At 42.4% G+C, this 10,537-nt stretch overlaps 1 protein-coding gene across 1 annotated transcript in view; it reads right to left on the bottom strand.

Annotated features, from left to right (window-relative positions):
* Positions 1 to 1,386: 1,386 nt before the first annotated feature.
* Positions 1,387 to 10,537, bottom strand: part of slc9a7 (solute carrier family 9 member 7) — a 303,023-nt gene continuing 293,872 nt past the window's right edge. Inside the window, exon 16 of the mRNA XM_036977980.2 lies at positions 1,387 to 4,133. Within this exon, the coding sequence (XP_036833875.2) occupies positions 3,888 to 4,133 (246 nt within the window). The 3' untranslated portion in view covers positions 1,387 to 3,887. The remainder of the gene's footprint in view (positions 4,134 to 10,537) is intronic.

The following is a 10,537-nucleotide window of genomic DNA, read 5'->3' as shown; positions in this document are numbered from 1 at the left end:
TATGATGTAGCAGAGGCCTATGAATGGGCTGTTATGATGTAGCAGAGGCCTATGAATGGGCTGTTATGATGTAGCAGAGGCCTATGAATGGGCTGTTATGATGTAGCAGAGGGCTATGAATGGGCTGTTATTATGTAGCAGAGGGCTATGAATGGGCTGTTATTATGTAGCAGAGGCCTATGAATGGGCTGTTATGATGTAGCAGAGGCCTATGAATGGGCTGCTATTACGATGTAGCAGAGGCCTATGAATGGGCTGTTATGATGTAGCAGAGGCCTATGAATGGGCTGTTATAATGTAGCAGAGGCCTATGAATGGGCTGTTATGATGTAGCAGAGGCCTATGAATGGGCTGTTATTATGATGTAGCAGAGGCCTATGAATGGGCTGTTATTATGATGTAGCAGAGGCCTATGAATGGGCTGTTATTATGATGTAGCAGAGGCCTATGAATGGGCTGTTATGATGATGTAGCAGAGGCCTATGAATGGGCTGTTATTATGATGTAGCAGAGGCCTATGATTGGGCTGTTATGATGATGTAGCAGAGGGCTATGAATGGGCTGCTATGATGATGTAGCAGAGGCCTATGAATGGGCTGTTATGATGTAGCAGAGGCCTATGAATGGGCTGTTATGATGTAGCAGAGGCCTATGAATGGGCTGTTATGATGTAGCAGAGGGCTATGAATGGGCTGTTATGATGTAGCAGAGGCCTATGAATGGGCTGTTATGATGTAGCAGAGGCCTATGAATGGGCTGTTATGATGTAGCAGAGGGCTATGAATGGGCTGTTATGATGTAGCAGAGGCCTATGAATGGGCTGTTATAATGTAGCAGAGGCCTATGAATGGGCTGTTATGATGTAGCAGAGGCCTATGAATGGGCTGTTATGATGTAGCAGAGGCCTATGAATGGGCTGTTATGATGTAGCAGAGGCCTATGAATGGGCTGTTATGATGTAGCAGAGGCCTATGAATGGGCTGTTATGATGATGTAGCAGAGGCCTATGAATGGGCTGTTATGATGTAGCAGAGGCCTATGAATGGGCTGTTATGATGTAGCAGAGGCCTATGAATGGGCTGTTATGATGATGTAGCAGAGGCCTATGAATGGGCTGTTATGATGTAGCAGAGGCCTATGAATGGGCTGTTATGATGTAGCAGAGGCCTATGAATGGGCTGTTATTATGATGTAGCAGAGGCCTATGAATGGGCTGTTATTATGATGTAGCAGAGGCCTATGAATGGGCTGCTATTATGTTGTAGCAGAGGCCTATGAATGGGCTGTTATGATGATGTAGCAGAGGCCTATGAATGGGCTGTTATTATGATGTAGCAGAGGCCTATGATTGGGCTGTTATGATGATGTAGCAGAGGGCTATGAATGGGCTGCTATGATGATGTAGCAGAGGCCTATGAATGGGCTGTTATGATGTAGCAGAGGCCTATGAATGGGCTGTTATGATGTAGCAGAGGCCTATGAATGGGCTGTTATGATGTAGCAGAGGGCTATGAATGGGCTGTTATGATGTAGCAGAGGCCTATGAATGGGCTGTTATGATGTAGCAGAGGCCTATGAATGGGCTGTTATGATGTAGCAGAGGGCTATGAATGGGCTGTTATGATGTAGCAGAGGCCTATGAATGGGCTGTTATAATGTAGCAGAGGCCTATGAATGGGCTGTTATGATGTAGCAGAGGCCTATGAATGGGCTGTTATGATGTAGCAGAGGCCTATGAATGGGCTGTTATGATGTAGCAGAGGCCTATGAATGGGCTGTTATGATGTAGCAGAGGCCTATGAATGGGCTGTTATGATGATGTAGCAGAGGCCTATGAATGGGCTGTTATGATGTAGCAGAGGCCTATGAATGGGCTGTTATGATGTAGCAGAGGCCTATGAATGGGCTGTTATGATGATGTAGCAGAGGCCTATGAATGGGCTGTTATGATGTAGCAGAGGCCTATGAATGGGCTGTTATGATGTAGCAGAGGCCTATGAATGGGCTGTTATTATGATGTAGCAGAGGCCTATGAATGGGCTGTTATTATGATGTAGCAGAGGCCTATGAATGGGCTGTTATGATGTAGAAGAGGCCTATGAATGGGCTGTTATGATGTAGCAGAGGCCTATGAATGGGCTGCTATTATGTTGTAGCAGAGGCCTATGAATGGGCTGTTATGATGATGTAGCAGAGGCCTATGAATGGGCTGTTATTATGATGTAGCAGAGGCCTATGAATGGGCTGCTATTATGATGTAGCAGAGGCCTATGAATGGGCTGTTATGATGTAGCAGAGGCCTATGAATGGGCTGTTATGATGTAGCAGAGGCCTATGAATGGGCTGTTATGATGTAGCAGAGGCCTATGAATGGGCTGTTATTATGATGTAGCAGAGGCCTATGAATGGGCTGCTATTATGTTGTAGCAGAGGCCTATGAATGGGCTGCTATTATGATGTAGCAGAGGCCTATGAATGGGCTGTTATGATGTAGCAGAGGCCTATGAATGGGCTGTTATGATGTAGCAGAGGCCTATGAATGGGCTGTTATTATGATGTAGCAGAGGCCTATGAATGGGCTGTTATGATGTAGCATAGGCCTATGAATGGGCTGCTATTACGATGTAGCAGAGGCCTATGAATGGGCTGCTATTACGATGTAGCAGAGGCCTATGAATGGGCTGCTATTATGATGTAGCAGAGGCCTATGAATGGGCTGCTATTATGATGTTGTAGCATAGGCCTATGAATGGGCTGCTATTATGATGTAGCAGAGGCCTATGAATGGGCTGTTATGATGTAGAAGAGGCCTATGAATGGGCTGTTATGATGTAGCAGAGGGCTATGAATGGGCTGTTATGATGTAGCAGAGGGCTATGAATGGGATTTTTATGATGATGTAGCAGAGGCCTATGAATGGGCTGTTATGATGATGTTGTAGCATAGGCCTATGAATGGGCTGTTATGATGATGTTGTAGCAGAGGCCTATGAATGGGCTGTTATAATGTTGTAGCATAGGCCTATGAATGGGCTGCTATTATGATGTAGCAGAGGCCTATGACTGGGCTGTTATTATGTTGTAGCAGAGGCCTATGAATGGGCTGCTATTATGATGTAGCAGAGGCCTATGAATGGGCTGTTATGATGTAGCAGAGGCCTATGAATGGGCTGTTATGATGTAGCAGAGGCCTATGAATGGGCTGTTATGATGATGTAGCAGAGGCCTATGAATGGGCTGCTATTATGATGTAGCAGAGGCCTATGAATGGGCTGCTATTATGATGTAGCAGAGGCCTATGAATGGGCTGCTATTATGATGTAGCAGAGGCCTATGAATGGGCTGTTATGTTGTAGCAGAGGGCTATGAATGGGCTGCTAATATGATGTAGCAGAGGCCTATGAATGGGCTGTTATGATGTAGCAGAGGCCTATGAATGGGTTGTTATAATGTAGCAGAGGGCTATGAATGGGCTGTTATAATGTAGCAGAGGGCTATGAATGGGCTGTTATAATGTAGCAGAGGGCTATGAATGGGCTGTTATGATGATGTTGTTGCATAGGCCTATGAATGGGCTGTTATGATGATGTAGCAGAGGCCTATGAATGGGCTGTTATGATGTTGTTCGATGTTGACTATTAGCAGAGAAAAGGCCAAACCTATTGCAGACCCCTGCTATCCTACACTGTACTAGTTTAGCTGCAATTTATTGTTTTGGGTGCATACACAGGAGGTCCCATACCGGGAAGTAATGACATCTAATATCAGCCCTGTTTTAAACCAAACCCTTTCCTCCAACCCTCACTCTCCCATTCTCCTCCTCTCCTCCCATAGTCTGGTGTGTGTGTGGGCTGAAGGGCGAGGGTTCATGGGGTCATGGTGTAGGGGTCAGGCGTGGTCTTCGATGGGAAAGACAAGGCGTGTGCTGCGGGACAGGAATTCCTGGTCCATCTCTCTCTCTAGTGCCTCTTCAGATGTGCTGCTGCTCCTCTTCCCGTTGACCCCCCAGCCCCCCGCGTCCGCCCCTCCACTGGACGCTCCTTTAGCCGTGATGGCCGTGTCGTCGTAGGTCAGCGCCAAGTCGCCGTCATTCAGGATCAGGTCGGAGTCGTCGTCTCTCAGCTGCTCATGGTTCTGGAAGATGGGAACAGAGACATGAAGATGGGAACAGAGACATGAAGAGTTTGGCTATAAAAGCTAACTGACATTTACTCCTGAGGTGCTGACTTGCTGCACCCTCTACAACTACTGTGATTATTATTATTTAACCCTGCTGGTCATCTATGAACATTTGAACATCTTGGCCATGTTCTGTTATAATCTCCACCCGGCACAGCCAGAAGAGGACTGGTCACCCCTCATACCCTGGTTCCTCTCTAGGTTTCTTCCTAGGTTCTGGCCTTTCTAGGGAGTTGTTCCTAGCCACCGTGCTTCTACACCTGCATTGCTTGCTGTTTGGGGTTTTAGGCTGGGTTTCTGTACAGCACTTTGAGATATCAGCTGATGTAAGAAGGGCTTTATAAATACATTTGATTGTTCCTCTATTCATTCAATCAATCAAAGACATGAACAGAGAGTTTAGAGGAGAGTTAGAGGAGAGTTAGAGGAGGGTTAGAGGGGCGTCAGAGGGGCGTCAGCGGAGTGTTAGAGGGTTAGCGGAGGGTTAGAGGAGGGTTAGAGGAGGGTTCGAGGAGCGTCAGCGGAGCGTCAGCGGAGCGTCAGAGGAGGGTTAGAGGAGGGTTAGAGGAGGGTTAGAGGAGCGTCAGCGGAGCGTTAGTGGAGCGTTAGCGGAGCGTTAGCGGAGCGTTAGCGGAGGGTTAGAGGAGTGTTAGAGGGTTAGAGGAGGGTTAGCGAGTTAGAGGAGGGTTAGAGGAGGGTTAGAGGAGGGTTAGAGGAGCGTCAGCGGAGCGTTAGTGGAGCGTTAGCGGAGCGTTAGCGGAGGGTTAGAGGAGTGTTAGAGGGTTAGAGGAGGGTTAGCGAGTTAGAGGAGGGTTAGAGGAGGGTTAGAGGAGGGTTAGAGAGTTAGAGGAGGGTTAGAGGAGGGTTAGAGGGTCAGAGAGTTAGAGGAGGGTTAGAGGGGGGTGTAGCAGAGGGTCAGGGGGTTACAGGAGGGTTAGAGGGGGGTTAGAGAGTTAGAGGAGGGTTAGAGGAGAGTTAGAGGGTCAGAGAGTTAGAGGAGGGTTAGAGGAGGGTTAGAGAGTCAGAGAGTTAGAGGAGGGTTAGAGGTTAGATAGTTAGAGGAGGGTTAGAGGAGGGTTAGAGGGTCAGAGAGTTAGAAGAGGGTTAGAGGAGGGTTAGAGAAGGGCTAGAGGAGGGTTAGTAAGAGCTCCATATTGTCCGGATGAGTATGTCTAAGACAGACAGCTGCTGGATTAATCACACAAAGCTGACAGACAAACCAGCTGTACTGTGTTACACACACAGGACAGCTTTAACACTGTTCGTACAGAGAAAGCAACAGTCGATGTACACTAAGTTTACGAAACATTAGGAACACCTTCCTAATATTGAGTTGCACCCTATTTTGCCTTCAGAATAGCCTCCATTAGTCGGGGCATGAACTCTACAAGCTGTAGAAAGCGTTCCACAGGGATGCTGGCTCATGTTGACTCCAATGCTTCCCACAGTTGTGTCAAGTTGTCTGGATGTCCTTTGGGTGGTGGACCATTCTTGATACACCCAGGAAACTGTTGAGTGTGAAAAACCCAGTAGCGTTGCAGTTCTTGACACAAACCGGTGCGCCTGGCACCTACTACCATACCCTGTTCAAAAGGCACTTAAATATTTTGTCGTGCCCATTCACCCTCTGAATGGCTCATATACCCAATCCATGTCTCAAAGCTTAAACATGAGTCTTTAACCCGTCTCCTCACCTTCATCTAAACTGATTGAAGTGGATTTAACAAGTGACATCAATAAGGGATCATATCTTTCACTTGGATTCACCTGGTCAGTCTGTCATGGAAAGAGCAGGTGTTCCTAATGTTTTGTCAATGTAGCTACATCGTAATGATCAATGTTTCCTTCCATCATACTGTGACAAATAAAGCTCTGATCGGGTTGGACCGCCAATCAATGCCACTGGTCCCCAGGGTGTAGGGAGTGTGTGTGTGTGTGGGTGTGAGTGAGTTGAGTTTATATAGGGTCGGTGGACTCGGATTACAGCCTGGTGAAACGGATCAAAGTTAGTAATCAGGATTACATAATCTGGCGGCAGGGTAACCTAGTGGTTAGAGTAACCGAAAGGTTGCAAGATCAAATCCCCGAGCTGACAAGGCACAAATCTGTCATTCTACCCCTGAACAAGGCAGTTAACCCACTGTTCCACTGTAGGCTGTCATTGAAAATAATAATTTGTTCTTAACTGACTTGACTAGTTAAAATAAAGGTAAAATAAAAAAACAATCTGGGTGAGTGACCGATTCAACATTTATCTGGAATGAGATAACCCTAAAGGACAGCTCTACATCCAACGGTCAGTGGACAGGATGTACTTGGTATTTATCTGGAATGAGATAACCCTAAAGGACAGCTCTACATCCAACGGTCAGTGGACAGGATGTACTTGGTATTTATCTGGAATGAGATAACCCTAAAGCAAAGCTCTACATCCAACGGTCAGTGGACAGGATGTACTTGGTATTTATCTGGAATGAGATAACCCTAAAGCAAAGCTCTACATCCAACGGTCAGTGGACAGGATGTACTTGGTATTTATCTGGAATGAGATAACCCTAAAGGACAGCTCTACATCCAACGGTCAGTGGACAGGATGTACTTGGTATTTATCATTTAGAGAGACAAACAGCAGAGAAGTAAAACACGATTTAAATGTTGATTTGTTCCATTAATGTTAACAGTTAAATACTGACGATAATCTACAACATCTTGAGCATAAAAACATTATTAATAGGGACATTTCAGACGGTGTGAAAGGTAACATTATTAATAGGGACATTTCAGACGGTGTGAAAAGTAACATTATTAATAGGGACATTTCAGACGGTGTGAAAGGTAACATTATTAATAGGGACATTTCAGACGGTGTGAAAGGTAACATTATTAATAGGGACATTTCAGACGGTGTGAAAGGTAACATTATTAATAGGGACATTTCAGACGGTGTGAAAGGTAACATTATTAATAGGGACATTTCAGACGGTGTGAAAGGTAACATTATTAATAGGGACATTTCAGACAGTGTGAAAGGTAACATTATTAATAGGGACATTTCAGACGGTGTGAATGGTAACATTATTAATAGGGACATTTCAGACGGTGTGAAAGGTAACATTATTAATAGGGACATTTCAGACGGTGTGAAAGGTAACATTATTAATTGGGACATTTCAGACGGTGTGAAAGGTAACATTATTAATTGGGACATTTCAGACGGTGTGAAAGGTAACATTATTAATAGGGACATTTCAGACGGTGTGAAAGGTAACATTATTAATAGGGACATTTCAGACGGTGTGAATGGTAACATTATTAATAGGGACATTTCAGACGGTGTGAAAAGTAACATTATTAATAGGGACATTTCAGACAGTGTGAAAGGTAACATTATTAATAGGGACATTTCAGACAGTGTGAAAGGTAACATTATAATAAAGGACATTTCAGACGGTGTGAAAGGTAACATTATTAATAGGGACATTTCAGACAGTGTGAAAGGTAACATTATTAATAGGGACATTTCAGACGGTGTGAAAGGTAACATTATTAATAGGGACATTTCAGACGGTGTGAAAGGTAACATTATTAATAGGGACATTTCAGACGGTGTGAAAGGTAACATTATTAATAGGGACATTTCAGACAGTGTGAAAGGTAACATTATTAATAGGGACATTTCAGACAGTGTGAAAGGTAACATTATAATAAAGGACATTTCAGACGGTGTGAAAGGTAACATTATTAATAGGGACATTTCAGACGGTGTGAAAGGTAACATTATAATAAAGGACATTTCAGACGGTGTGAAAGGTAACATTATTAATAGGGACATTTCAGACAGTGTGAAAGGTAACATTATTAATAGGGACATTTCAGACGGTGTGAAAGGTAACATTATTAATAGGGACATTTCAGACGGTGTGAAAGGTAACATTATTAATAGGGACATTTCAGACGGTGTGAAAGGTAACATTATTAATAGGGACATTTCAGACGGTGTGAAAGGTAACATTATTAATAGGGACATTTCAGACGGTGTGAAAGGTAACATTATTAATAGGGACATTTCAGACGGTGTGAAAGGTAACATTATTAATTGGGACATTTCAGACAGTGTGAAAGGTAACATTATTAATAGGGACATTTCAGACGGTGTGAATGGTAACATTATTAATAGGGACATTTCAGACGGTGTGAAAGGTAACATTATTAATAGGGACATTTCAGACGGTGTGAAAGGTAACATTATTAATAGGGACATTTCAGACGGTGTGAAAGGTAACATTATTAATAGGGACATTTCAGACGGTGTGAAAGGTAACATTATTAATAGGGACATTTCAGACAGTGTGAAAGGTAACATTATTAATTGGGACATTTCAGACGGTGTGAAAGGTAACATTATTAATAGGGACATTTCAGACGGTGTGAAAGGTAACATTATTAATAGGGACATTTCAGACGGTGTGAATGGTAACATTATTAATAGGGACATTTCAGACGGTGTGAAAAGTAACATTATTAATAGGGACATTTCAGACAGTGTGAAAGGTAACATTATTAATAGGGACATTTCAGACGGTGTGAAAGGTAACATTATTAATAGGGACATTTCAGACGGTGTGAATGGTAACATTATTAATAGGGACATTTCAGACGGTGTGAAAAGTAACATTATTAATAGGGACATTTCAGACAGTGTGAAAGGTAACATTATTAATAGGGACATTTCAGACAGTGTGAAAGGTAACATTATAATAAAGGACATTTCAGACGGTGTGAAAGGTAACATTATTAATAGGGACATTTCAGACAGTGTGAAAGGTAACATTATTAATAGGGACATTTCAGACGGTGTGAAAGGTAACATTATTAATAGGGACATTTCAGACGGTGTGAAAGGTAACATTATTAATAGGGACATTTCAGACGGTGTGAAAGGTAACATTATTAATAGGGACATTTCAGACGGTGTGAAAGGTAACATTATTAATTGGGACATTTCAGACGGTGTGAAAGGTAACATTATTAATAGGGACATTTCAGACGGTGTGAAAGGTAACATTATTAATAGGGACATTTCAGACGGTGTGAAAGGTAACATTATTAATAGGGACATTTCAGACGGTGTGAATGGTAACATTATTAATAGGGACATTTCAGATGGTGTGAAAGGTAACATTATTAATAGGGACATTTCAGACAGTGTGAAAGGTAACATTATTAATAGGGACATTTCAGACGGTGTGAAAGGTAACATTATTAATAGGGACATTTCAGACAGTGTGAAAGGTAACATTATTAATAGGGACATTTCAGACGGTGTGAAAGGTAACATTATTAATAGGGACATTTCAGACGGTGTGAAAGGTAACATTATTAATAGGGACATTTCAGACAGTGTGAAAGGTAACATTATTAATAGGGACATTTCAGACGGTGTGAAAAGTAACATTATTAATAGGGACATTTCAGACGGTGTGAAAGGTAACATTATTAATAGGGACATTTCAGACGGTGTGAAAAGTAACATTATTAATAGGGACATTTCAGACGGTGTGAAAGGTAACATTATAATAAAGGACATTTCAGACGGTGTGAAAGGTAACATTATTAATAGGGACATTTCAGACAGTGTGAAAGGTAACATTATTAATAGGGACATTTCAGACGGTGTGAAAGGTAACATTATTAATAGGGACATTTCAGACGGTGTGAAAGGTAACATTATTAATAGGGACATTTCAGACGGTGTGAATGGTAACATTATTAATAGGGACATTTCAGACGGTGTGAAAGGTAACATTATTAATAGGGACATTTCAGACGGTGTGAAAGGTAACATTATTAATAGGGACATTTCAGACGGTGTGAAAGGTAACATTATTAATAGGGACATTTCAGACGGTGTGAAAGGTAACATTATTAATAGGGACATTTCAGACGGTGTGAAAGGTAACATTATTAATAGGGACATTTCAGACAGTGTGAAAGGTAACATTATTAATAGGGACATTTCAGACGGTGTGAATGGTAACATTATTAATAGGGACATTTCAGACGGTGTGAAAGGTAACATTATTAATAGGGACATTTCAGACAGTGTGAAAGGTAACATTATTAATAGGGACATTTCAGACGGTGTGAAAGGTAACATTATTAATAGGGACATTTCAGACGGTGTGAATGGTAACATTATTAATAGGGACATTTCAGACGGTGTGAAAAGTAACATTATAATAAAGGACATTTCAGACGGTGTGAAAGGTAACATTATTAATAGGGACATTTCAGACGGTGTGAAAGGTAACATTATTAATAGGGACATTTCAGACGGTGTGAAAGGTAACATTATTAAT

Source organism: Oncorhynchus mykiss, chromosome 1, assembly GCF_057628025.1.
Source record: "Oncorhynchus mykiss isolate SJ-2025 chromosome 1, ASM5762802v1, whole genome shotgun sequence".
Taxonomy (NCBI): Eukaryota; Metazoa; Chordata; class Actinopteri; order Salmoniformes; family Salmonidae; genus Oncorhynchus; species Oncorhynchus mykiss.
This window is presented reverse-complemented; position numbering and strand designations above follow the sequence as displayed.